Source organism: Suncus etruscus, chromosome 2 (genome assembly GCF_024139225.1).
Source record: "Suncus etruscus isolate mSunEtr1 chromosome 2, mSunEtr1.pri.cur, whole genome shotgun sequence".
NCBI lineage: Eukaryota > Metazoa > Chordata > Mammalia > Eulipotyphla > Soricidae > Suncus > Suncus etruscus.
This window is the reverse complement of record NC_064849.1, coordinates 10972476-10998901: the sequence shown is the minus strand read 5'-3', so window position 1 is coordinate 10998901 and position 26426 is coordinate 10972476. Positions and strand designations below refer to the sequence as shown.

General features: G+C 56.0%; 2 protein-coding genes across 2 annotated transcripts in view; one reads left to right on the top strand and one right to left on the bottom strand.

Moving 5' to 3' along the window:
• TXNDC11 (thioredoxin domain containing 11) overlaps positions 1–18434 on the top strand; it is a 31935-nt gene extending 13501 nt beyond the window's left edge. The window contains exons 3-10 of the mRNA XM_049768446.1: positions 867–960; positions 6314–6426; positions 7986–8186; positions 8976–9774; positions 11329–11471; positions 11585–11694; positions 16296–16376; positions 17762–18434. Of these exons, the coding sequence (XP_049624403.1) occupies positions 867–960; positions 6314–6426; positions 7986–8186; positions 8976–9774; positions 11329–11471; positions 11585–11694; positions 16296–16376; positions 17762–18305 (2085 nt within the window). The 3' untranslated portion in view covers positions 18306–18434. The remainder of the gene's footprint in view (positions 1–866; positions 961–6313; positions 6427–7985; positions 8187–8975; positions 9775–11328; positions 11472–11584; positions 11695–16295; positions 16377–17761) is intronic.
• A 586-nt stretch (positions 18435–19020) lies between these two features.
• On the bottom strand, positions 19021–25962 carry SNN (stannin). Its single transcript, XM_049768545.1, has 2 exons — positions 25850–25962; positions 19021–20633 (listed from the first exon to the last, which is right to left on the bottom strand). The coding sequence occupies exon 2, from the start codon at positions 20525–20527 to the stop codon at positions 20264–20266; it is 264 nt and encodes an 87-aa protein (XP_049624502.1). The 5' UTR covers positions 20528–20633; positions 25850–25962; the 3' UTR covers positions 19021–20263.
• Between the last annotated feature and the right edge of the window lie 464 nt (positions 25963–26426).

Here is a 26426-nt window from a genome sequence, read left to right as displayed (position 1 = left end):
CAGAAATTGCTCCTGGCTTGGGGGACCATATAGGACGCCGGGGAATTGAACCACAGTCTGTCCTAGGTCAGCGCGTGCAGGGCAAACACCCCACTTCTTGAGCCACCTCTTTGACCCTTTATGGTCGATTTTATAGTCTCATTTATATTGTGTTCACATATTTAACGTGTATAGTGTAGTCACATGTGTATAATGTGTCTGGTGTGTGTTCCTACATGTGTGGTGTGCTCATATATTTTATGTGTCTGTGTGTAGTGTACATGGGAACAGGGAGCCATGTGCGTGCGTTGCGGTGTACTCATGTGCCAGGTCCTGTGTCTGCAACAGTGAAGCCCTCGGCATGGGAGCCACCTTTGAGTGTCTGCCGGGCCATGTGGGGATGCTTGAATTATGCTCCCTCTGGCGGTGAGGTTTCGGGAATACAGAGCATCTTCGGAGCTCCTGCATGGCCTATGACCCTCGTCCTTCTGGGTCTGGAGTCTGGATGTTTCGACTTCCTTTGGGGCTGAGGGCACACTTGGCAGCACTTGGCAGTGCTTCCTTAGGGCACTGGTGGGACTCCTGGTGTACCAGTGATCAAATATGGCCCAGCACTTGCAAGACAAGTGTCCTTGAAGTGGCCCCTGACATACACTCCTGATTCACTCTCCCTAAGGGCACAGGGGGTGGCCTCTGTCTGCCGGATAAGGAGACCAGGCGAGCCAGCAAGGGGAGGGCGAGGTCCCTGGTGGAGGGGAGGACCCCAGCTCTCTCTGTACAGCCTACCCTGACCTCGCTGGGGGGACCCCAAGGGGGGCCGTGCACATCCCAAAATTCGTTTGCCAAGCTCCCCATCTCATGGCATCTTCTCAAATCTATCTCCACAGCCTGGTGTTCTCGGTTACTTTGAGTTCAACGGCTCCCCGCAGCCCCCTGGGTACCTGACCTTCTTCACATCTGCGCTGCACGCGCTGAAGAAAGGTGAGTGTCTGGGCCAGCCCACAAGGTTCTCCACATTCAATGCCGAGTTACAGCTCTGACCCGCCTCCCTTGTGTCCACTGCTACACTGCTCCCAAGCACTCAGAGCCCGTGTCTGCCTCATCCATGTTGAGCACGCTGGGACCATGCTGGGGTCTCTGTTTCCCACCTGCTGTGTCATCTGTCTCTCTTCAGTGACGCTTTTGGTCCAGGTGGTTAGTGGCTATGGCAGTAGGAGCAAACCAGGATTAGGGAACACATTTTCTTCCCAAAGTTTTCCTTTAACATTTTTGGGATTATTTTGGATGCTGCACCCAACTCTGAGTTCAGGGATTCCCTCTTGGCAGACTTGGGATTATGCCAGGGATTGAATCTGTGTCAGCTGTGTGCAAGGCAAATACCCTTTGTGCTCTCTTTGACCCGAGCCCAAGTAAGTGCTTTCCCCAGGCAGTTGGAGCCCTGTCCTTGTAGGCCACAGTTCACTGTCCCATGATGCTGGTCTTTCTGCACTAAAACATTGCCCCCATGCCCAAACCCCCATTTTCCAAGGGTTTGAGTCTCTTTGCCCCTCCCCCCCATCTCTACCGGCCATTCACCCTCCTTATCCAGCCCTTCCTGCTTCCCTGGACAGTCCCACAGATACTGTCTCAGCCTGTCCCCTCTTGTCACTGAGGTTTTTCTGGTACTCAGGAGAAGGGACTCAAACCTACATACAGGGGCCAGAGAGATAGTATGGAGGTGAGGCATTTGCCTTGCATGCAGAAGGTCGGTGTTTCAAATCCCAGCATCCCATATGGTCCTCTGAGCATAGAGCCAGGAGTAACTCCAGAGTGCGGCCTGGTGTGACCCAAAAACAAACAAACAAACAAACAAACAAAAAACCTACATATGAAAAATGGACTCAGACTGTTGGGCATGGCCAGCCCTGCACCATATTTGTAAGTGGGTCAAGCTCCCATTTTGGTTGAACCCTTTTAGAAACAAAAGAAATTTTTGTTTGCCTTACTGAAATTTTTTTTTTTTGGGCCACACCCTGTGACGCTCAGGGGTTACTCCTGGCTATGCGCTCAGAAGTTGCTCCTGGCTTCTTGGGGGACCATATGGGACGCCGGGGGATCGAACCGTGGTCCGTCCTAGGCTAGCGCAGGCAAGGCAGGCACCTTAACTCCAGCGCCACCGCCCGGCCCCGCCTTACTGAATTTTTGTTTGTTTGGGGGCCACCCCTGGAGATCCAAAGGGATCATGAGCCCAGTTTGGTGTTTGGGGTCACTCCTGATTTCGGGTTCAGTTGGGGCCTGCCTTTGTCCTGGGCTTCCTGTCCCATGAAGAGGAACCAGTCATGTTACCCATGGTATGTGCGACATGCAGGCCACCCTGCATGTGGGTGACTTGAATTCTTCCTCGTTTCTTCCCCTGTCTCTGCCCAGCCTGGGGATCAGATGGTGTTTTCTGTGTTATTATTAGCACTTGCTTTGCACGAGGAACGCACACTCTCATCAGAGCCTTTTCCAGCACAAGCTCAACACTGTCTAGACGAGCCACAGGTGGCTCCCTAAAAGTGTGTGGCCGAGGAGTGTTTACACAGTTCAGGAAGCTTCGAGCTTCTGGGAGCCAGAGTCTTTCTGAAATGTATGTCTCCCATGACTTAAAGACTTTGGGAATTTACGTATATGTATTATGTGTATACATGATATTACTATATATATGTTTTTGTGTTAGGGTTTTTTTTGTTTTTTGTTTGTTTGTTTATTTGGGGGCCATATCACTGCTAGGTGTGATCTCAAACAGTAAATTGGGCTAACAATCTCTTTGAATCTCCAGGGGTGGCCCCAAGTCAAACAGAAAGTTCTTTTACTTCTAAAATGCTCAGGGCTGACTCTCTGTGCCCGGCTGGCTCTGTGTTTATGGGTCACTCCAGGTGGTTTTGGGAGAAATTATTGGGTGCCGGGGATCAGACCCAGGTCAGACGGATGTAAGGCAAATGTGCTACCTGCTGTACTATTGGTTTCAGTCTCCAAATTAGATTTTTTTTTTGTTTTTAATTTATTATTTTTGGGGGGTCACATCCAGTGGTGCTCAGGGGTTACTCCTGGATCTGCGCTCAGGTCATTACTGGCAATAATCGGGGGACCCTATGGGATGCTGGGGATCTAACCCAGGTCAGCAGTGTGCAAGGCAAACATCCTACCCATTGGACTACTGCTCTGGCTCCCAAATTGGATATTTTTAACATGTATGGAGGCACATCTGGCAGTAATCGGGGAACCCTGCATAGCACCAGGAATCAAATCAGGGTTGGCCATATCCAAGGCAAGAATCTTAATCTCTTGTGTTCTCTTCCCGGCCTGGTTGGAAATCAGCCCCGAGACTGCTTCTCCTTCCTTGGCACCAGACTTTAGTGCTGGAATCGCCGTGTTTGGGATTATAGTCCAGCAAGTGCTAGACAATTATAGTCCAGAGAGTGCTAGACAAACAAAGTTCAGTCGCTCTGCCAGGGGACTCTGGGCCACTGTGCTCTCTGGGCTCACCAACTGTAGCCAGCCAGCCACTGTGTCTTCCTTCATTACTGGTGTGCCTTTCTTTCTGGAGCTCCCATGCCACTGGCTTACGATTCATTGAGGGTTTTCCCCCCACAATTAGTAAAAGGGGTTCGAGGCGTCCCCCCCTCAGGGCCTTCTGAGGTGGGGAGCTGTGATTCTGCAGCTATTTTTAGTTCCTTCCCAGACTCCAAGCCTCTGATTGAAAGATTGAGCCGCCTTTGCTTTCTAGACAAAGAGCTCTTTTCTGGGTGACAAAGGCACTGCTGTAGATGGGAGAGCTGCGGGCTTGCCAGAGAACCTTCTGGACAGAGCCAAGAAACGGGATTTCTCCGTGTTGTGTCTATCATGCTCCTGCTTTGGCTCCCAAACGATGGGCAGTGTTCTGGGCTCTCAAGCTATAGGTGGTTGCTGTGGCCCCAGTGTGTTCTCCCCACCCCCATCGCAGGAGCTCATCCATAAGTGGTGCTTGTGAAAGGCCCCGGGGAGGCAGGCAGGGGGGTGGGGATGGTGGTGTGGCCCTTCCTAAGAATGCAGTGACCCAGGCTTTGAATGGGCCCTTTCAGCTGTGAGGTCAGGCTGTCACTTTTCATTCTTCTGGGCCAGCAAGTCACGTGAATGCCTTGGCTGCCCCCCACCCCCCTTCCTGGCAAACGGCCCCTTTTCTCCTACTTCCTCTGCTGTGTCTTCCAGGATTTCATCTCCTCTGGGGAGCACCACATTGGCTCTGAGCTCCTGCCTTTCCTCTGACAGCTCAGGGACCTGAATGAGGACGTGGCTGCTGTTGTGTTTCAGAAGTGACGTTGGAACTAGGGCAGAGGTCCCTTGCCCCCCCTGCTCTCCCCAGTGCTGACTTTTTTGGTTTTGTCTTAGACCTGGGGTACTCACAGGCCCACATAGTTCTGGGACTCAAATGTGGGGCCCCTGCACTGCCTGCAAAGCCTGCTCTTCGGCCCAGGGTTTCTACCCTAAAGACCTGTTTGATGGGACGCATTTGTCCAAACTTGGCAGTATTTTGAGCTGCACCCTGAGCTGGTGTGAATGGGATGTATGTTCATTCACTTTGGCCCTGTCTCTGCTTCAGGCTCTGGCCAGAGATGCCCCATTCATCAAATGTTACCTTTGGCTCTGGCCAGATCCCCTCGGTGCCCACACCTCTCATGCCCAGCTTCAGCTGCCTGTGCTTCTGGGTCTCTGTTTCTCTGCTGTTTGGGCGAACCCCACCTGGGATGAACCCTTCTCTGGACATAAGGTGCTCTGGCCCACTCTGGCCTTTGCTTCTACCAGCTTGAAACCAGCCGTTCATCCTAGGATCTCCAGTTTCTGTCGCTGGGAAACAAGCAGAGAAGCCCAAAGGAGAAGGGTGGGGGTATGGCCTTTCCTGCCGAGTCTTCCCGCAGCTGTGCATGTGTGTGCGCTCACATGTACATGTGGTACGTGCATGTGCATAGTACATGTGCACTTGTGTGCTGTGTGTGTTTGTACACATGTGTGCCTGTTATAAACTCCCAATTCCAATCTGACTCCTAGGGTTCAGATGAGCTCTCAGCTCCCATCTCTCACCTCACGTTTTCCTGACTGTTGTTGGGTACAGTCCTTTGGTTCTGGAGCTCCCAGATTCTGGCTTCTTTTGATGATCTGCTTGTTTCTAAGACACTCTAGGGGGGCCACAGACGCTGGGCCTGGTTTCATTTCAAAGGCCGAACTCCAGCAACAGTCAGGCCCAGACACCCCTCTCCTCTGGTCTTTGCCCCACTCTTGGCATCCCCTTTATCACCCCCTAGCCCATCTCCTGTCTCTGGGGCTCCTGGCTCCTTCTTTCTGAGTTTGGCTTTATATCATGGCTCGAGAGTTGGTCCTATGTGGCCCTGGCCATCCCACTGGGCCTTGGTGGCTGTGAAGTCTCTAGGAAGGGGCATCCAAGCTGGCACCACTACTCACTGGAGTACCGCTTCCTGGGCGCTGGGTGTTTATGGGTATTGATTTCCAGTCCATTAGTGCTGGGAGGAGACAGGGAAGGAGGTGACTGTGGGGCTGTGGAAACTGCTGTGTGAGAACAGAAGGGTGGAGGGGCCATTCCCCTTCTCCTGCTTATCACCGAGGGGAGGCAAGGAGGCTCACAGTGCTCAGGAGAATCCTCTTAGCCCAGTGCTTGGGAGCTGCCCTGGTCGTGCTGGGGATGGAAGCTGGGACTGTTCTGGGCAAAGCGTGTGCTCGGCCCTTCAGGACTTCCCTTCTGGCCGAGACCTTGGGGTCCCAGTAATGAAGAAAATTTCTGTTTTCATAGAAAATAGGAAGAGGCAGGTCCAAGAACAAATGTTAAACAGACACATGTGTGGGATTAGGTAATGATGTTCATAAGAACCACACCAAAAAAAAAAAATGGGGCTGGAGATAAAGAACAGCAGGCAGAGCACTCACTTCACATGCCACTAACCTGGCCTGGATCCTTGGCACTGCATATGCTCCCCCAAGCCTGGCCATGTGTGATTCCTGAGGACTGCTGGGTATGCCACATCCCCCAAACTGGGTGACAGGAAATGGAGAGGCAAGTGGGCACAGCTGGTAGACAGAGGGGTTTCCCGGAGGTGGTGGGGCTTAAGTGGTCAGTGGTGGTGACTGGGACCAAGGCGGGGCTGGAGAGCCAGGGTGGGCAGCAAGGTGACTTTCACAGTGTTTGGGGGAGGATTTCTGAGTGAGCTTCTCCTCTCCCGTGGGGGACTGGTTACCCCAAAGCTTGGCTTCTGGTGACCTTGCCCTGCAGCCCTACCTGAGGTGAAGGCACCTGTCTTTAACAAAGGAACATTTTCTGTTTCAGATTCCCTAGGAACAGTACGGTTTGGGGTCATCACCAATAGACACCTCGCTAAACTGGTCCCCTTAGCACACCCGGGCAGCGTGTACTTACACAGACACTTCAACACTTCACTGGTAAGTACGAACACCCCCATTTCTCATGCTCTTGGTGTCAGGCAGCCCATCCCTGCCCTGCTTGTACCCCAGCGTCAGCCAGAGGGCTAGCTCAGTTCGTCTTCCCTCACGTCAGGGGCCTTGGGAGCGGACAGTTCTCGATGCTGAACTCTGGGCCTTGCCTGTTGAGCTTGCAGCAAGTGGAAGGTTGGTTGTGGGGATCGTCCTCTGGGGAGCCCTGTCCTTGCTTCAGCTCCTATAGAGCCTGCCCATCCTGGGTGTTTCATTCCATCCAGCAAGGGTGAGTTGGGGCGTGAGTAGCTTTCTCCATAGTCGGGGCATGGGGCAGTACAGACTCTAACACGGTGGCCAGGTCACAGGGAGAGGCCCGTGGGCCTCAGCTTTTTCTGCACCCCCTCTCTCCCCATCTGAGACTGCGCCTGGGCCTTTTCTTTTCGTCTTTTTCCTTTGCTCACTGCTCCTTGCTTGGCCCTGCCACTAGTTTTATTTTGTCCTGACTTCCCCCACTTTGCCGGTGTTGTGAGTCCCCACTGTCCCATGTCCTCAGCCCTTCACGCCTCGACCCCCTATGAGCCTACAAAGGGATATCACAGACTCCCCCAAGGTCACCTCGTTGCCTGTTACCTTCTACATTTCCCCCAGAGCCCAGGCCACATGTTTAGCTTCCTGCTATTTCTGTGCCTACATCCGATATGCTTTTGGCATCTTCCAAGTGTGGCGAGTCCCAGCCCTCTGGGCGTGTCTCAGTTTGGCCTGTGTCCAGCCTCTGCCCTGTGCTGTTTCTGGCCCACCCGCTTCCACTGCCTGTCCTCTCCGTCCACTCCACCCTTCCTTCTCTGTACACTCTCTGGCTCCAGGGGCTCTTAGGGTCTGGTTCCGGGGAGTCGTTTGCTTTTCCCCAGTGAAAGTGTATTGAGATGCTCTTATGTGTGTTTAAATTACCACTAAGTCTTTGGTATAAGCAACTGAAATATGTGTGCAGAAGGAAATGTATAAAGGATCTCATTTTCTGGAACCACTCTGAGCACAGATTTGGGAGTCTTGTTTTTTATGATTCAGATCGTTGGAATTTCAGCCTGATCTTTCGTTGACAACATTCACTGGTCAATGGGAAAATGAAGACAGCAGTCTTCCTTCCCCCTTTTATTGCGGGGGGGGGGGTCATATCCAGCAGTGATCAGGGGTCATTCCCAGCTCTGTGCTCAGAGATCACTCCTGGCAGTACCCAGGGGCCATGTATGATGTTGGGGATTGAGCCTGGTTCAGGCACGTAGAAGGCAGATGCCCGCCTGTGGTCCTGCTTCTCAGGCCCACAACCAGAGCCATCTGTGCCTCTGATCAGTGGGGTGTGTGGCCCAAGGAGTGTAAGGCCAGCCTCGGCTGGTGGTGTTTACGCATGCCCTTCTGCTCCCTGGGCTGGGGTGTAGCAGCCTCAGGCCTCCGCCCCCCTGGGTCCAAGGTTTGAGGGATCCCAGGAAGGCCCAATGACCCCTCCACACCTTCCCAGATCGTCTCCTGCCAGGAGACAGGCATCCCTGACCCTGGCTGCTGCCCCTCAGGTGTTCCCCCACGAACTCCTCAACTTCACGGCCGAGAACATCTACCAGTGGGCCCAGGACAACCGGGAGACGCTGCTGCGCTGGCTGCGGCCGCATGGTGGGAAGAGCCTGTTATTGCACAATGAGCTGAGGAAGGGCCCAGCGCTGTTGCTCTTCCTGCCCTTTGACCCCCTGGCTGGGACCCATCCACTCATCAATGAGGTGAGTTAGGGAATGTGCACATCGGTGTGGGGCCAGCATAGGGCCCCACATGCCTCTGAGGAGCTGGGGGGGGGGGGAATGGGCCCAGAGGGTGGATTGATGGTGGCCTTGGAGAGATCTTGGTCCTGGCCTACGTGGGCCTGTTCCCCGCTTGGGCGATGGGGAGGTCGGGGACAGGGAGTGCTGTTCCTCCTGGTGGCTGTACAAAGCTACTCCGGTGTGTTTGGGGGTGCTTAGCACAAGGCCTAGGCTGGCGGAACTGATTCCCAGGGGCGTCTCTTTCCTTCAGGCAGCAGTGGGTGTCAGTGGCTGCTGGACTGTTTGTCTCACTTCCCGCCTGCTTCCTGCTCTCTGCACAGAGGGGAGAGAAGAGGAAAATAGAGGGGGAGGAGGGTTGGGTAAACGGGGCTTGTGCAGGAGTGCAGCCCAGCTGAGGAAGAGGGGAAGCACAAGATCCCAGGCCCCGTGGGAGTGATCACTGAGCACCACTGTCTGTGGCCCCCAAACCAAAGAGCTTGGTTCTTTTGGGGGGGGTGTTGCTCAAGGGTCACTCCTGGCTCTGAGCTCAGGGATCACTCCTACAGTATGGGTGTTGGGGATTGAATCCTAGTCAGCCACATGCAAGGGCAGCACTCTCTCCACTGTGCTGTCACGTGGGCCCCACAAGAGGCCATTTTAAGCCTAGAGGCCACCACTGCTGGTGCTAGCTAGAAGGTTGGGCAGGCCCTCATGACACACATGATGCAGTGTGTGTCGCACCCAGCCTCACAGTCGCTCCCTATGTCCCAGATAACTGCCCTGGCCCTGGACTACCACAACTGCCGCCGAGACCCAGCGGTGGAGCAGCTCCTGCAACACCTGGACCATGCGCCCACCCCACCCGCTCAGCCCCGGCCTCCCGCCCTGCTCCCAGAGCCCCCTGGTGCCGCCTGGCCTTGCTGCAACACTGTAGTGCTGCCCAGCTGGCATGCGCTGGCGCCGACGCACAATGTGTGTGAGCTGTGCGTGAACCAGACGGCAGGCGGCCCCCGACCTGGCCGACTCAGCCTGGCGCGCTGCAGCTTTGTGCAGATGGCCGCGGCGCGGGATGCCTTCTACCTCAAGGGCCACGCCTTCGAGCACGGGAAAGCCCTGGGCCCTGAGTGCCGCAACTTCCTCAGCTCCTACAGCCCCTTCAGCTACTACAGCGCCTGCTGCAGGACCATGAGTAGGCGCCTGGTGGGCCTGCTGGGCGCCCCCCGGGGGCCCCAGCCCTCTTATCCTTCTCCACCCTCCAGGGCTTTTTCGCCCCTTGGGGAGGAGGAGGAGGAATGTAAGGTGGGCCGGCCCGGCCCAGTTCCTCACATTGAGGAGACTCCGTTTTTTGTGCCGCCTCGCACCGATGTCGCTGGCTTCACAGGCCTGGGCTGCCGCACCAACAAGACCCTGAACATGTACCTGCTGGACTCAAACCTCTTCTGGGTGTATGCGGAGCGGCTGGGTGCGCCTGGCACTGCCCGCCAGCGGGAGTTTGCAGCCATCGTGGACCTGAAGGAGGAGTCACACTATGTCTTGGAGCCCAGCCAGGCCCTCGTGAAGGTCACCCTTGGTATGCACCTCCCAAAACCCTGAGTCCCTTGTCTCTCGCTGTGCTAGCATGGGACAACCCCCCCCCCCCAACACACACTCGTTGGTTTATTTGAAGTGATGTAAGCGCAGGCTGGAGAGAGGGCAGTGGAGGAGGACTCTTGTCTCACATGCAGCTGGCTGAGGTTTAGTTCCGACATCCTAGGGCTGTAGTGGGCAACCCTTTTTTCAACTGAGCCAAATCTCACCAAAACCACGATTGAAATTTTTTTTGAGAGCCACACAGGGTGTGCACTGACAGAGGCTAGGAGCAGAGTCCTGACTCCTGGAGCAGCCGCCTGGCACACAGAAGAGCCAAATTAAAAGTGTAAAGATGCACATGTGGCTCACGAGCCGCAGGTTGCCGACCACTGTCCTAGGGGATCCCCTGATCCTTGTTGGTCCGTGAGCACAGACCAGTGTCGCCCAAGATGGTCCTCTCCCACCCAAAAGAGGGACAGAAAGGCCTCTGGCAGGCTCTGGTCATGACTCCCAGGATGGGGGTGGTTTATCTCAATCCCAGTGCTCACAGTAGCCACCGCTCTCAGCCCTCCAGCTGGGGCAGGATGTGTGGGGTCCACAGGAAAAGCAAACCCAGAATCCCATTAAGTCTCCTGAGACCACCAGGAGTGATTCTTAAGCACAGACAGGAGTTGTTCCTGAGTGCAGATCCAGGAATAACCCCTGAGCATCGCTGAGTGTGGCTCCAAAAAACCAAAACCAAACAAAAAGCAAATGCATGGTCACCATTGCTGCTTGGTGGGCTCAGGGGTGAAGCTGTTCTTTAGCTTTTCTTCAGAGGGCCGTCAGGAAGTCCTCGGCATTTGAGGGTCCACTGCTGGGTCCCCCTCCTAGAAGGGGGAACAGATAGAAGAAACCTCGTGGACCAGTGGTCCTCAAACTATGGCCTGCAAGCCACATACTGTATTTGTATCTGTTTTGTTTCTTCATTGCAAAATAAGATATATGCAGTGTGCATAAGAATTCGTTCATAAGTTTTGTTTTTACTATAGTCAGACCCTCCGATGGTCTGAGGGACAGTGAACTGGCCCCCTGTTTAAAAAGTTTGAGGACCCCTGTCATGGACTCTTTTTTGGGTGCTGGATTGACCTTCGTTGCTGATGTGCTTTCCCACAGGTGTGAGCAGTGAGTTCTTCCTGCTTTTCTGTAGAAAGTCATTTCGAACCTGGCTAGGCCCTTGTCCTCCAGTGACGGAGCCCAGACCTGTCCGCTACCCCCATGAGTTACTCGGCTTGCACCCTGGGATACCATCTCCAGGGTCTGCATGGGGGCGGGGGCAGTTCAGTGGAAAGGAACAGCACAGAAGCCCCACGCTTCGGTTCTAGAGTTTTAACACTGTGCCCCGTGTGCTGCTTGTGTCCCTGGCGATGAGTCGAGACTCCCCCATCCTGATCCTCACAGGTTACCTGAGCAATGGGGTTCAGGATTGGCTGTGGCTGCCATAAAGCCACGGCAGCCCATCTCCCCCCATCGCAGCCTGTGCACTGAGAGCTGAGGCGCTTGTCTGTTTGTGCAGAGTCTTTCATCCAGAACTTCAGCGTCCTCTACAGTCCCTTGAAAAGGCACCTCATGGGAAGCACCGTGGCCCATTTCCCTGCCCACCACTTGATCACCGAAGTGACCACCGATACCTTCTGGGAAGTGGTGCTCCGGACACAGGTAGCTGCTTGGACGTCACGAGATGCCCAGGATGGGAGGAGAGGGAAGGCTGTCGGCTTTCAGGTTTGTCCCGCAGACCCCGCTGAATCCCTTTCTCCTGCCCCTGCACTCAGGACGTTCTGCTGCTGTACTACGCCCCGTGGTGCGGCTTCTGTCCATCCCTCAATCATGTCTTCATCCAGCTTGCTCGCCTCCTGCCGTCAGATACAGTCACGGTGGCAAGGTAGGGGCCTGTCTGCACCTTTCCCAGCTCTTCCTGTCTCCTCTAGCCGAAAGAAGCTCCCTGGAAGCTGTCAGCCTGGTGTGGGACTGAGACCAGTCGGGGTGGAGGAATGTAGCGCAGTGGTTAAGGCACTTGCCTTGCATGTAGCTGTCCCCAATTCTGTTCTTGGCACCACATCGTGGCCCTGAGCACTGAGCCAGCTTCTTAGAACCACCAGTTGAGTCCCAAAGCTTCCCCACTGTCTGCAGAAATAAAGAAAAACCACCTAATCTACAGAAATTCCCCCAAAAAAACACCTTATCAGGATCCAATGCTTTCTGCCCTGATAACACTTTAACACTTTGCTGGCCTTGAGCTAACGTTTCATGTGGTAATGCTCTAGCTGCTGGGCTCACTCTCTTGCTCTCTCACTATCTTCAGGTGCTGATGCCCTACCTGCTACATTTTTGCTCACTCGCTCTCTCTCTGTTTCTGCTTTTTCTCTCCTCTAACTCTGTCTCTTTCACTAGAAGGTCAATCTATTAGGACTTTTTGGTTTTGGTTTGGGCCACATTCATTGACCCTCAAATGTTGAGGCTCGAGCCCAAGTCAGCCTCATTCAAGGCATATGCCCTCCCGACTCTACTATCTCTCTGAATCCTATTAAGAGGACTTTTAACATTTCTTTTTTTTTTTTTTTTTGGTTTTTGGGTCTCACCCGGCAGTGCTCAGGAGTTACTCCTGGCTCCATGCTCAGAAGTCGCTCCTGGCGAGCACGGGGGACCATATGGGACGCCGGGATTCGAACCGATGACCTTTTGCATGAGAGGCAAACGCCTTACCTCCATGCTATCTCTCCGGCCCCGACTTTTAACATTTCTATATGTGTGTGTCAAATCAAATTGCTTTCAGATATGTAAAGCGATTATTTGTTTGTTTGTTCTTTTTTGGTTTTTGGGCCACACCTGTTTGCTCAGGGGTTACTCCTGGCTATGCGCTCAGAAATTGCCCCTGGCTTGGGGGGACCATATGGGACGCCGGGGGATCGAACCACACTTGGAAGGCAGACACCTTACCTCTAGCGCCACCTTCCCGGCCCCTAAAGCTATTATTAATAGACGTAAAGAAATACGTTGTCAGCAACACAGCCCCTCTCGTCCATCATGGATCTAATTCATGGATCGATCAGTCAGACAGCAAATCTGACTTAAACCAATTACCAACAAGGAAAATATTTTAAATTCACAGCACTGAATCCTGATGAATATAAGAGGCAAACAATTTTTTTTTTTTTTTTTTTTTTGGTTTTTGGGCCACACCTGGCGGTTCTCAGGGGTTACTCCTGGCTCTCTGCTCAGAAATAGCTCCTGGCAGGCACGGGGGACCATATGGGACACCGGGATTCGAACCAACCACCTTTGGTCCTGGAGCGGCTGCTTGCAAGGCAAACTCTGCTGTGCTATCTCTCTGGGCCCAGAAGGCAAACAATTTTGTTTTGTTCTGGGGCCACCCCATTGGTGCTCCTGACTTACACCCAGGAATTACTCCTGGCAGTGCTGGATATGTTGGGGATTGAACCCAGGTCGGCTGCATAGAAGGCAGAGACCCTCTCTGCTGTGCTATTGCTTCGGCTCTTGTCTAGCTTATTTTAACTTTCCTCAGCTATCTGATCTGCTCTTTGATGATCTAAAAAGGAAACAGCTGACGTGCAGATAAGTATCTGGGAAGAAATAAACTAGTACCAGAATCAACTGATGAGATAGGTCATATGACTACTAGAACACAGAGATGAGGAAGACCTGCTTCCTCAGAGTGGTCACCTGCCATGTGGAGGAGATGCCTCATACACCTCACATCTGACACAGCTGAGCGCCCAGATAAATGAGGAGCTTGCAAAACTCAACACAGAAATGAACTGCCTTGAAGAAACGGGGGCTGCAGGGGGTAGATGAAGAGACTTCCTCTTCCTCACAGAAGGCACTGAGCTGGGCAACCAGTGCATGGGAAAATGCAATTTTCACTCATTACCAGGAAATGCCACTGAAAACCGCATCGAACTCTGTAGACACCTGGGGAACGAATGACTCGTATCACAAAGGGGCTGGAGGAGCTGAGAATAGCACAGAAGGGAAGGCCCTTGCAGGGCATGTGGCAGACCCAGGTCCAAAATCCAGCAACTCATGACGTCCCCTGATGATGTCCAGAAGGAATTTCTGAATGTAGAGCCAGAGCTACGTATGGCCCCAAAACAAAAAAATAAATAAATAGAAAGTTAGGGCTAAAGTGATAACTATAGCAGGTAGAGCAAGTTGCCTTGCCCACAGATAGCTCAGGTTTGGTCCGGGGCATCCCATGTATTCACCTGCATTCCGCCAGGACTAATTTCTGAATGTAGAGCTAGGAGTAAGCCCTGAGTGCTGCTGGGCGTGGCCTCCAAGCAAAGGGAAAAATGTGATGTATGTGCAGTGGAATTTCACTCAGCAGTCAGCAAAGCTGGGTCTTCCCTTTGGCAACAGCGTGAGTGGTGCCAAGTTCCAGCAGACGGACAATGAACTGGGGTGGGGCTGATCTTGCTCAGGTGAGGGAGATAGAGAAATAAAACCAAAGCCAGACAGGACTGAACAAAAGCAAATTCTTAACCAGGTTTGCTCCAGGACAAAGGTTTCTAGAAGGAAATGGAAAGGCCTGTGACACAGGTGATGACCAGGGGAGGGGAGGGGAGGGATGCTGGAGCTTCTGTGGCAGGCTGTGATACGTATTTTGAAGGGACCAGAGAGATATAGGGGTTAAAGTCCAGTCTTGGACATCCTACATATGGTCCCTGAGCATTATTTAATGTTGCCCAGATCCTAAAGAGCATACTTTAAAGAAGAGTAAAAGTATGTCCTAAAGCAAATAGTCATGGAAAACTGATGGCTTCTCAAATAAAAAAAAAAGTCCTAAAAACACAGGCCGGAGAGGTAAGGCATTTGCTTTGCATGCAGACGGTCGGTTCAAATTCCGGCATCCCAAGTGGTCCCCTGAGCCTGCCAGGGTTGATTTCTGAGCATGGAGCCAGAAGTGGCCTCTGAGCGCTACTGGGTGTGACCCAAAAACAAAAAAAAAAGTTAGAAACAGCCAGAGAGATAGCACAGTGGTAGGGTGTTTACCTTGCATGTGGCTGACCCATGACGGACCCAGGTTCAATTCCCAACACCCCATCCCCAGAGTTTGCCAGGTTCTGAGCACAGAGCCAGGAGGAGTAACCCCTGAGCGCCACCGGGTGTGGCACAAAAACCTAAAAAAATAGAAACAGATGGGGTCTGAGAATAGCATAGCTGGGAGGGTGCTTGTCTTACACACACCCAACCCAGGTTCTGCCAGGAATGATCTCTGATCTGAATGCAGAGCCAGGACTAAACCCTGCACATCACCAGGTGTTACCCAAAAATTTAAGCTAGAATTGTGCTGGCAGACAGGGGGACCCCCAGGCCCAGAGCTGCAAAGACCTAGGGCAGGCTGACAGCCCAATGGCAGCGGCAGCCAGTGCAACACTTTCCCCTCCTGCCACGAAATGAAACAAAGAAAACACCCATGGGAAACTTCTGGGGAACAGAGTATGGGGTGTGTCCTGAACTGCACAGGCAGGACAGCACACCCCAGCACCCTGGTGTCTCACTTCCACTTGGGCAACTCCTCTGCGTGAAGAGAACTGGGTCAGGCTTCCAGAAAGCAGCACTGATTCACAGGGCCAGCCACCCCAGACTACACTCAGGCCTCAGCAGGGCACTGGTGACAGGAGGAGCTTCCACTGACTAGGTCCCCATCACCCCGCTATTTTCACCGGTCCTGCCTATTGGCTCCTTGTCCCCCCAAACACCTTACTGCCCCCACACTTTGTCTCTGGGTCTCTGGGGTCCTTTTAGAAGGGGCTGCACAGTGCTTCCCTCCTCCAACTTCCCGTCACTGGGCCTGCAGGGTGCCGAAGCTGGGCAAGTTTCCAAAGCCTTCCGGTTCTGTTTCTTCCTCAGTGATGAGAATGACCCCATCTGCATGTTTTGTGGGTGAGCAGGAGTGGGTGCGTGTCTGAGGATAGGTTGGCTCCCCGACATGCTGAGCTGTGGAAGAAGAGACCACCCACTGCCCCCTCAGCTCGAAGTCTCCCCAGCCGGCTGTCCCCTGCAGCCCTCACCAGCATGGTAGTTGTGTGCCTCAGGTCATTCATTCCCACTGGTTTTCCAGAGGGGACTGGAAGGGGTCGTGTGTGCCCCCAGACAGCATCTGTCTGGTGGTGCCATTTTTTCAGAGAATAGCCCATTCTGGACAGATGCCCAGGCCTGACGCCGCTTACGACAGTCATAATACTCTGGGCGGACTGGAGGCTGCCCCTCCTATGATCCAGCTGTCAGTTTGCCAGGGCCCCTGCAGCCTCTGGGACCCCTCCAACCCCCGCCAGCCCTGCAGAGTGACAGCTGCAGGAGGGACCCCTCTCCCCAGCCACTCCGTCATCTCTGGGTTCCCGGGTCGGGGACTGCAGCCGCTCCACCTCTTCTGCATGAGGTGCTCGCTCCTGGATGTGGCACTCAGCCTCGAGGGTTGATGGTCTCTGTCCATCTGCCAATCACTGTCTTGTCTCTGTGCAGGATCGACGTGTCTCAGAACGATCTGCCCTGGGAGTTCATGGTGGACCGGCTTCCCACAGTCCTGTTCTTCCCCTGTCACAGGTACACAGCTGTGTATGTGGGGGTGTTTCAAGTGTATGGGGAGGGGTATTTCCAGTGTATATGGGGATGTTCCCATATGTGTGGGGTGTTTCCCGTGTGAGGCAGGGCTCCTTTGCTGAATGTGAGGTCCATGTGAGACTCCCCAGTGGGCCTCACGGACGCTCCATCTGTCCAGTCTCACTAGGGGTGATGTAATGTGCTGTAATGACCCAGAGTGGAGGGGGGGGAGTCAGTGCAGTACCATGGGGTCTGAGAACCTTGCCCCATAGGGGTGCTCTTATGGACATGGGCAAACGGAGGGAGCGGAGACCAGTAGATCCTTCTGAGGTGTTTGTCTAACCCCACTTCCCACATGTGCCATTTCTCACTGGGACCCCTGAGCCCTGCCTCACTCTGAGGGACAAGAAAGATGATGCTCCCGGGCAGTGCAACAGCTGCCCAAGACCACCTCCGGGAGACAGGGTGGCTGCTTCCCTGGACAGGAAGTGAACTCTGAGCCATGGGAGACTGGGCCCGATGTTGCTCCTCCTCATGGACCCTGTTCCCAATGACCCTGGGGAACCGGGTCACAAAGCTTCCACAGGATCTGACAGAATGGTTTGGCAAGCTCAGTCGCAGAGGGCCCCAGCCCTGCACCCCACTTAGTGCCGTTATAGCTGTACCCACGCCTCCTTCCTTCCCAGCGTTTCTTTGGGGCTTTGTACCTCAAAAGCATTCGGGGTCCACACCCAGTGGTTCTCAGGCCGGACTCCTGGTTCTAGGTTACTGGGTACTTGGGGGAACTGTGTGGTGCTGGGGATTAAACCCATATGCACAGCTTGGCATTCAGCCTTGTGAGTGCTTTGACCCTCAGAACATTCCGTCTCATCCTTCCACAGTAGTGGGACCTATCACTTGTGCTGGGAACAGTGGCCCCGGGATCTGGGTGCTTCCTAAGAGGCGTTTCTGTGCACCTCGTGTTCCATCCCCTGTACCCCAGAAAGGACAAGAGAAAATAGAAGAAAGCATCAGTTTGGCACAACCTTGGTGTTTGCTATGCATGAGAATCGGGGTGCCCCTTTGGGAGGGGGTCTTCCCTTAATGCTTGGTGTCAAGGAGTGGGCAGCCCCGCTGTCCTGCAGGTCCCTCTCAATTAGCCTCTGCTCTGGGCCCAGCTCTGCACCCAGCGGCTTGCCTGGGATCTCCATGGTGATGCTAAAAATACTCCCACTTTTGGGGAACCCTATTTTCCTTTTGCATCTCCCCTGCACACCTGGAGTCCAAGGTGGCAGGCAGGACTGTACCTTCTGTCCTTGTTTGTGGGTGCTAAGTCCCAGCACTTATGAGCAGGCCCGGGGACCCCAGCCCCACTCACCGCCCTCCTCTCCCCACCCTCCTCCCCCCAGGAAAGACCTCAGCGTGAAGTACCCCGAGGACATCCCAGTCACGGTCCCCAACCTGCTCAAGTTCATCCTGCACCACTCGGCGCCCCACGGCGGGGCGCCCCAGCCGGCGTGCGAGCAAAGCGAGGCTGGGCTGCAGCGGGGCCACATCTCCCACCTGGAGCGCCAGGTGGCCCGGCTGCGCGCGGAGATTAGCGCCCTGCAGCGGGCGCAGGGCCAGGTGGAGGCGCGGCTGGCGGGCGCGAGGCGGGACGAGCACCGGCTGCAGAGGCAGAAGCGAGCGCTGGAGGAGCAGCGCGGCCTCCTGCGGCGCCACGGGCAGCAGCTGAAGGCGCTGTACGAGCAGAAGACGCGCGAGCTGCAGGGCCTGGCTCAGCGGCTGCAGGAGCTGGCCGATGTGTCCGAGAGCCTCTTGGCCGAGAACGCCTGGCTCAAGGTCCTAGTGGCCACTATGGAGCGGAAGCTGGGGGCCCGGGACAGAGCCGAGCCAGGAGACACGCACCCCACGGGGCCTGAGCTTCCAGGCCACGAGAACAGGACAGACTGACCTGACTGGGCCTCCCCTTCCCCCGGACATCAGGAAGAGACCAGACGGCACACTGTACTTTGGGAATCTATTTATGCAAATTTTATGGAAATTTATTGTAAATAAAGATTTTCTCAGTGGTCTAGAAAATCAGCCTGAATGCCATTATTCAGCTTTCACGGATGGACGGGGACGGCCACACACACCCATCCCCATTATTGCACAAACTTCACAGCTCTGGGCAGACACGGGGGCCAGGCCCTAGTGGTGGTATGTCCGCAAGGCCCCCCCTCCTCTCCTGGTGGCCTCCGGAGTGACAGGAGTGTGCATTTGGCCAAGGAGACAGACCCCTGGTGACATTTGGGCTCTTCAGAGTCTGAGTGAGGCTGGAATTCCCCACCCCCACTCCAGCAGGCCTTCAATTTCCCCCAGAACCCCACACTGTCCCCAGCCCTTGCCTGCCGGAAGGAAAGCTCTGGAGAAGGCCAAGTTTCGTGGCCAGACCCAGGCAGAGGGGAAGGCAAGAATGCCGGGCCCCGAGGCCCCTGACTCAGAAATGGAAGCAGAGAGCAGAGGTAGAAAGCCCCAAATGCTGGAATGCAGCGGGGAACAACCAGCTCCACCAACTTCCCACACTGCGTGGAGGAAGCAGACTAGTTCCCCAATCTCACGGCCTGAGCACTCACAAGACAGTCCTGCTCCAGGGGGAGTTGCCTTGGCCACCCCCGACCCAGCTGCTTTCTACGTCTCCCCAACACACATACAAAGCCTGGGCTGCCCCTCTGCCTCTCCCCCTGAAATGACTCATGTTTGATTCCCACTTCAGGTTCTACAGGAATCTTTGGAGCAGCGCTGAAACATGCTGGTGGTAGAGCTGAAGGGAGGGGCCTGGAGGGCTGACGAGTGGGGGGCAGTGGGGACAGGGGCAACCCACGATCTCATCTGGACTGTTGGGACAGACTCATGGGCAGGAGATGCCGAGTCAAAGCTGAGCAGCTTTGAACCAGAGTCCTCCGACCTCCAGCCATCAATCATCCCCAGGGCCCCCTCCCTCCCAGCACAGCTGTGACACAGGAAACGGGGAATCTCAAAGCCACAAGCCACGGTACTCACAGCCCCTAGGTTTCCACCGGACGACAGGATGCCCAGGTGAAAGGAAGTTCTTAGTGAAAAGGGAAGGGGGGAGGGAGGGTCTTCCTGACCCCCACGCCCTCCCCGTCCAGTGCAGAAAAGACGAAACCACTGACACCGACCACTTGCTGCCTCTCCACCGGGTCAGTGGCTTTTTGGCTCAAACCAGCAGCCATGCGAAGGCTTTTTCTGTGCAGAGCTGGTAACAGGAGAGCAGAGCCTGTACCCCCTCCCAAAGCAGGCGGAGTGGGGGGGACAGACGAGGTGCCCTTGGGGACTGACTGCTCCACCACCAGCCCAACCTGGCAGCCTCAGGACAGCATGTCCCTCACCGGCTTCCAGGCCAGCTGCCGTGGCTTCCCAGCAATCGCTGGGGCCCGGGTGAGCCCCGTTTCCAGAGAACGCGGGATGTCAGCGCGGCGCTTCCATCCACTGCTTTGCCAAACAGCCATCACTGGAGCCGCGTGCCCTCTTCCAAGCCAGGACAGGGCGTTCGTTGCAAGGGATGCTAGGGGCAGCTGCAATCGGCTTCATGAGCACGGCGGGCAGCGGGTCCTGCGTGCCTTCTGTGGTCTGAGCACCCCAAACACCAAAAGGCATTAAAGCACGTGCACCGGGGACCTATTTACAGTTTCACGCGTTACAGTAGTGGCGCCACGGAAAACGGGCTCAGCGAGACATTCAAGTAACCAGAAACAGCGCCCGCTCGGGCCTGCCCACCGCCTGCAATGGGAGGCCACGGAGGGTGGGGGGGAGCCGGGGCTCGGTCCATGCGGAAGACGAGGGTTGCGGGGAGCTGGGGGGGGGGAGCCAGGCCAGCAGGCTCCCCCCTTCTGCATCCCACCAGCTCAGCCGTGCGCTTCTGGGCCGTTGGGTGTCAGCTTGGCCTTGCGCTCCACACACGGTCCCTTGGCCGAGTACTGCACCAGCAGGAAGGGCTCCTTGGTCTCCCCGTCGCCCACAATGCTCTCCTCATCCTCCGACTGGCTGACGCGCTGCAGACGCAGGTAGCACCAGCAGCCCAGGATGAGGGCGCCCAGGGCGGCGATGGCGATGAGGATGACGATGACCGTGACCACGCCCGTGGTGGGGCTGTGGTCCACGATAGACATGGTCGAGATGCGGGCAAAGCTCCCGCTCCCGCGGCGAGCAGCTCCGGTGGTGGATGAGTGGCTGATTGGCTCAACAGGGCAGGACCCCAGGGTGCACTCGAGAGCCCTGCAAGACAGAAGCAAGAAGGGTAGTGCTGGAGGTGTGCTGATGGTGTGTGAGTATACGAGTATATAGGGGGTGTTTTTGCGGGGACACAGCAAGTGCTAGGGGATCCAATCTAGGCATCGGGAAGTGCTCCCCAGCCCTGCGAAGGGGCTCTCCAGCCCCTGGGGGTCATTTGCTAAAGGAAGTGTGGGACAAACTTGGCGGTGCTCAGGGGTCAATCCTGGTGGGCTTCAGAAACCAAATGAATCAAGAATCAAGTCTGGGTTGGCCTTGTGCAAAGTGCCCTTCCCATTGGACTATCTCTCGGTCCTATTGTGGGTCTATTTATTGCTTTCTTTTAGGGCAGGGGTCTCAAACTCAATTTACCTGGGGGCCACAGGAGGCAAAGTCGGGGTAAGGCAGGGCCGCATGAGGGATTTCGCTTACCGAATATTCACAATAAAAAATCGCATTAAACATTTGCATACCCCAAACAGAATTGCTCGGGGTATGCAAATGTTTAATGCGATTTTTTTCTTACTAATGCGATTTTTATTGTGATTATTCGTTAAGCGAATAATCGCAAATACTGCGATATTTGAAGGCTGGCCGCGGGCCACAAAATATTGTACGGTTTGAGACCCCTGTTTTAAGGCCAACCCAGCAGTGCTCAGGGCTTACTACTGACTTAGCATTCAGGAGTTACTCCTGGAGATGTTTGGGGAACCCTAGATTGAAGCCAGATTGGCGTGTGCAAAGCAAATGCCCTCCCTCCCTGCTGTGTTTTATCACTCAGGCCCTCAATCTATAGTCTAGTTTCTTTTCCTTTTTTTTTTTTTGTTCCTGGTTTTTGGCTCACACCCGGCGATGCTCAGGGAGTTACTCCTAGCTCTGCACTGAGAAATCGCTCCTGGCAGACTCACGGGACCATATGGGATGCGGGGTTTCAAACTACTGTCCGTCCTGGATCGACTGTAAGCAAGGCAAATGCCCTATCTCTGTATTATCTCTCAGGCCCCTACAGCCTTGTTTCTATACCCTTCTCTTGCTGGATGCTGACCTTACTGTAACCCCTCCTACAGCAGGGGTCGGGGTTCCCAAGCAAGGATTGAGCAGCGAGGCATGGAGCAGACACTCTGTTGCCCACTGCGGCTTGGGGGACATTCCTGGAGCCTCTGAAGGGTTGGGAGGTGAAGTGACCCCTGACCCCTCCACCTCCATCACACCTGTCCTCAAAACCTCTACTGAGCAGCCTGGGCAGTGAGCTGGTAATACAGGGAGACAAACACCCTCAATTATACCCAAGGGATCCTGGCTGAGCCTGGAGGTGCTGAAGAGTTAGGTTACCTGGGCCCCCCAAGCCTGGTGCTTGCTTCACTTAGGAGAGTCAAGTTTCTCAGGGGGCCACACCCTGGCCTGGGGGACACTAGCCCCAGCCTGACCTCCAAATATACCCACAGGGCCCCTTTCTACTCAATTATCCACACTTCTCTAACCAACCTGGCTACATGGCCCCCCAGAGACCAGGCTCTCTTCCCTCCACCCAAACAGTCAGCTGACAACCCCCCCCCAAGGCCTCTGACCACAGCCTGACAGAGGTTCCTTCCCTCCTCACAGCCACTGGTGACTACAGGGAAGAAGTGGGGTGCAGGGGACAGACTCTCCAACAGACCCCTGCCCTCCATCAAACCCTCTCCTCCCTCCCAAGTCTGGCCTCCACCATCTGGCTGGCACCTGCCTCCTGCACTGGGCTGTGTTCAGCTCTGCACCGGGTACATGGGCACCACACCTCCTTAACCCCCAGGCTGCTCCAGCTTGTCTGATGGACCCCCAAGGACCCACCTGTCCCCACCTCCACACTTCCTGCCACCACAACACCCCCTGCCCATCCTTCCACACCCCCACCACGCGGGTCCCACGGGGCTCAGGGACAGGAAGGCAAGTCAATCTGCTAGGAAGGGGAAGTACACGTGTGTGTGTGTGTGTGTGTGTGTTTATGTGTGTGTTGGGGGGGGCGGGCCGGAAGTGAAAATCATTACTAGCGGCAGAATGGATGAAAGGGGTTTGAGGGATAAACCACAGAGTAGCCCCAACTCCCAAGTGAGCAGGAGCAGGACCACAAGGAAATGGAAGAACTGGCCGCCAGCCCAGCTCAGGGGGACCCACAGAAGACAAGGGGCCCCCACCCTGACCCTGGCCTTTGCACCACCTTCACCCTATATTTCTGCACAGACACTCCTGGGTAGCCCCCACTTCCAGCCTCCCCATGTGGCTCCTTCTCCCTAAAACATTTATCCCGTCACTGGCCCCACTTGGAACTTTCTGTGGTGTCCCTGAGCTTGGTACCCCACTCCCCTCCTCTTCTCTGAAATTCTTGGGGGGCCCGTATTTCTGTTGCCTCCTCCTCAATAAGTCCCATCATGGGCAGGGCTGGGCCTCAGTGTCCCTGACATGCTGTCAGAGGACTCCCCCCCACTACTTCCCTGTGCACAGAAACCAGGACATCCCTGTAAGTACTGGGGGGGGGGACAGTGGGACCCCATCCTCATCCCTCCTAGCCATCTCCTACAAGGAGGCTGCCTGCCCCAGCACTGTCCACAGAAAGAGAAAGAGTACAGGATATCTGGATTCTCCTCAGGAGCACCATTGGGGAGTCCCTGACATCTCAAGCCACTCAGTCCTCCATCAGTCAGTCAGTCAGTCAGTCAGTCAGTCAGTCAGTCAGTCAGTCAGTCACTGCAGCCCACTGAGCCCATCCGAGAGATAAGGAAACTAAGACAGTAGAAGAAAAAGCCAGAGGAGAACCCAGACATGGGGTCCAGCAGTGCACAGGGAGGGAATCTTCTGATAAAGGGCCTAGAAATCTGGGGGTAGCTATGGGACTCAGAGATGAAGGCCATTTCCTCTTCTCCCCCAAGCTCTGTCAGGCCAGCAGGATTTGCACTCCATTTTGGAAACACTCAGGTACACAAGCTGATCACAGGGGAAGCCAGGTTCGAGCCCCAGCACCGCACAGTTCCCCAAGCACTGATGAGTGTCCCCCCAAAAAAAAACTCTATAGCCTCCTTCTGCTGGGGCCTCTGCACTGAGCTGGCCCCTGCTGGCCAGCTGACCAGCTCTAAAGACCTTCAGTTGCCCCAGCCAATAGAGGTGACACCCCCTCCACCCCGTTTTTATCAGTTCCGCAGCTCAGTTCTCCTCCCAGCTAACCCTGACCTCTGCATGGAAACCACAAACCTGATCCCCACATCACTGAGCATATCAAGGCCCAGGGGACCACAGGGTGGCCGCAGCAAAGACGAGCAGGCCCCGTCCCTTCATTTCTCGGGGTGCTAGGGACAGCATTAGGTGCAATCTCCTAAGCCAACAGAAGTGAGAACATGGGGTCACAGGCCACCAGGGCTGCCAGCCACCATGTCTTCTTGGGGGCCACAGGGAACAGAAGTCCCTGGGATCCCCAAGTCCCTGGGGTCCCCTTCCACTCCCCGGGGAGCTCAATACATCTACTTGATCTCCTCAGCCACTGATCACGTCTGCTCCCTGCCTCTCTCTGGTTCTGAGAGTCCTCCTGCCTCAGGGATCCCAGCACTGCCTGAGGGGGTCCCAACAAAGCCATCTGCCAGGTGTGCCAACTAGGGAAGCCTCTTCAGGGGACAGCCAGCTAGCTCCCAGCCAGAAGTTTCCTGTCTGTGCTAAGCTTTGGGGATCAGGGAGCAGGAGGCTCAGCTGATACAGACCTGGGGGGCCAGCGGGCACAGGGGATGTACCCCTCCAAATGTGAAGGCCCAGAAGGGCAGGAACATGGATGTGTATGGGGGGGTCCCCTAACACACAGGCTGAGCCCAGCCTCGTGTCTTGTGACCCTGTCCTCCTCTTCAATCAACAGGAAACTCGGATCAGAACCCCGGAGCTGGGTCCCCCCAGAGCAGAAGAGGAAGCCAGACTGACAAGGCAAGGCGAGAGTTACCCCCAACTACCCCAAGAATAAGCCACTATGCCAGCAGCCAGAGGGGCAGCTTCCTGGCACTTCACAGCAGAAGCCGGACTCAAAGCTCCCTGATACGGGGCTCAAAACTAGAATGGTTTGCATGTTCCTGCAGCCTCAAAACAAGCGTGGCTGGAGCTGGCGCCTTAAGCTCTGCAGATGAGCAGCTCAGAGAAGTCCTGTCGGTTGCCCAAGGTCACACAGCTCCCGGGGGGCCACAGAAGGTGTGAGTCCACTCTGGGTATCCTGCAGCCAGCAGTGCCAGATTCCCATCCACACCGGAAAATTGTCACTTTCTGGACACTGGTCCTCCCCACGCATGACCATTGCGTGCCCAGGGATGATGTGTGTTCTGTTGTGTGTGTGGCCCTCCCCATGCATGACCATTGCTGTGTTGTGTTTTGTGTGTGTGTGTGTGTGTGTGTGTGTGTGTGTGTGTGTGTGTGTGTGTGTGCACAAGGGACTGATTCCCTATGCCTGACCACTGCTATACCCATGGGTAAGGTGCATGTTGTGTTGTGTGTGTGTGGCCCTCCCCAGGCATGACAATTGCTGTGTCCATGGGTGATGTGTGTAGTGCGTGTGTGCATGCAAGGACAGCAGCCCCCCATCCTGGATGCCACCCCTGCTGGCTGCTAACAAGCAGGACTTCCAGGGGCCCAGAACTCCGTGCACACCCGGTGCCCAGCCTGGCTCCACGCACCCGCAAACCTGTCGCCAGCCGCCCCCCAAGCCCCCCAACTCCGTGGGGCGCGGAGAAGGAGCTTGGCTGGGGACGGCGGGGAGGGGGAGGAAGAGGCGACAGCTGCGGAGGCAGCTAGCTCCGCTCCGCTCGGGGCGATGGGGCGAGGGAGGCCCGGGGACACGGTCGTGCCCACGCCCCGAGTCGAGTCGAGTCCCGCGCGGGGGGGCCTCCGACGCTCCGGCCGGCCTCAGTTTCCCCATCCGCGAAACGGGCCGCCCTGGAGCCCCGTCCCCCGCCCGCGACGCGCACGAACCGGGTCCCGGGCTTCGCTGGGTCCCCGCCGAGGCGCCTCCTTTGTCCCGATCGCGCCGCGGAGCCTCCCGCGGAGGGCGGACAAAGACGCGCCCCGCGCCCCCCGAGCGGACCCGCCCGCCGCAAGCCGCGCCCACCGGGACCCCAACCCAACCCAACCCGGGCGGGCCTGCGCCTCCGCCGCCGCCGCCGCCGCCTCCTCCCGCGCCCCGGCCCGGCCCCGGGTGCAGCGAGCCCGGCCGGCCCCGCGCTCACCATGACGCCGCCGCAGCCCGGCCCGATCGCCCCGCGGCAGCCCAGCGGGCCCGGCCCGGTTCCGTCCGCGGCCAGCAGTCCTGCACGGTGGGGCCGCAGGAGCCAGGCTCGCCCGGGGGCGTGGCCTAGTGACCACGCCTTTTTAAATGGGCGTGGTCTGTTTAGCCTACCAATAGGAGCTCGCGTCTAGACGCAAGAGCCAGGCTCGCAGGGGGCGTGGTTTCTTAGACACGGCCCTTATGTGGGCGGAGCTTCCAGGATGCGCCAATGGGAGCTCGCGCTGGGACGCGGGGCGGGGCCTTCAGGTCACGTGCTCAGGGCGGCTCGGGCGGGCGGGGCTGGAGCCTCTGCGCGTCGCTTGCAGAAATTGCGGGAGGGGGGGGGAGGCGGGGGACGGGCTCGTCTGCGCATGCGCGGTTTGAACGCCTGTTTGGGGCCCCCCTCCCTCCTCCAGACTGGCCTCTTTCCTGCCCCGCCTGGACTGGGGAAACTGAGGCACACGGCTGGTAAGAGTTGATGGCAGTGCACAGTTGCAAAGTGGGGGAGCAGGACCCCAGGATGAGCCCTTGCTCCAGAA

Excerpts from the sequence above, each read along its gene's own strand:
- SNN (XM_049768545.1), bottom strand. The coding sequence starts at position 20,527 with ATGTCTATCGTGGACCACAGCCCCACCACGGGCGTGGTCACGGTCATC.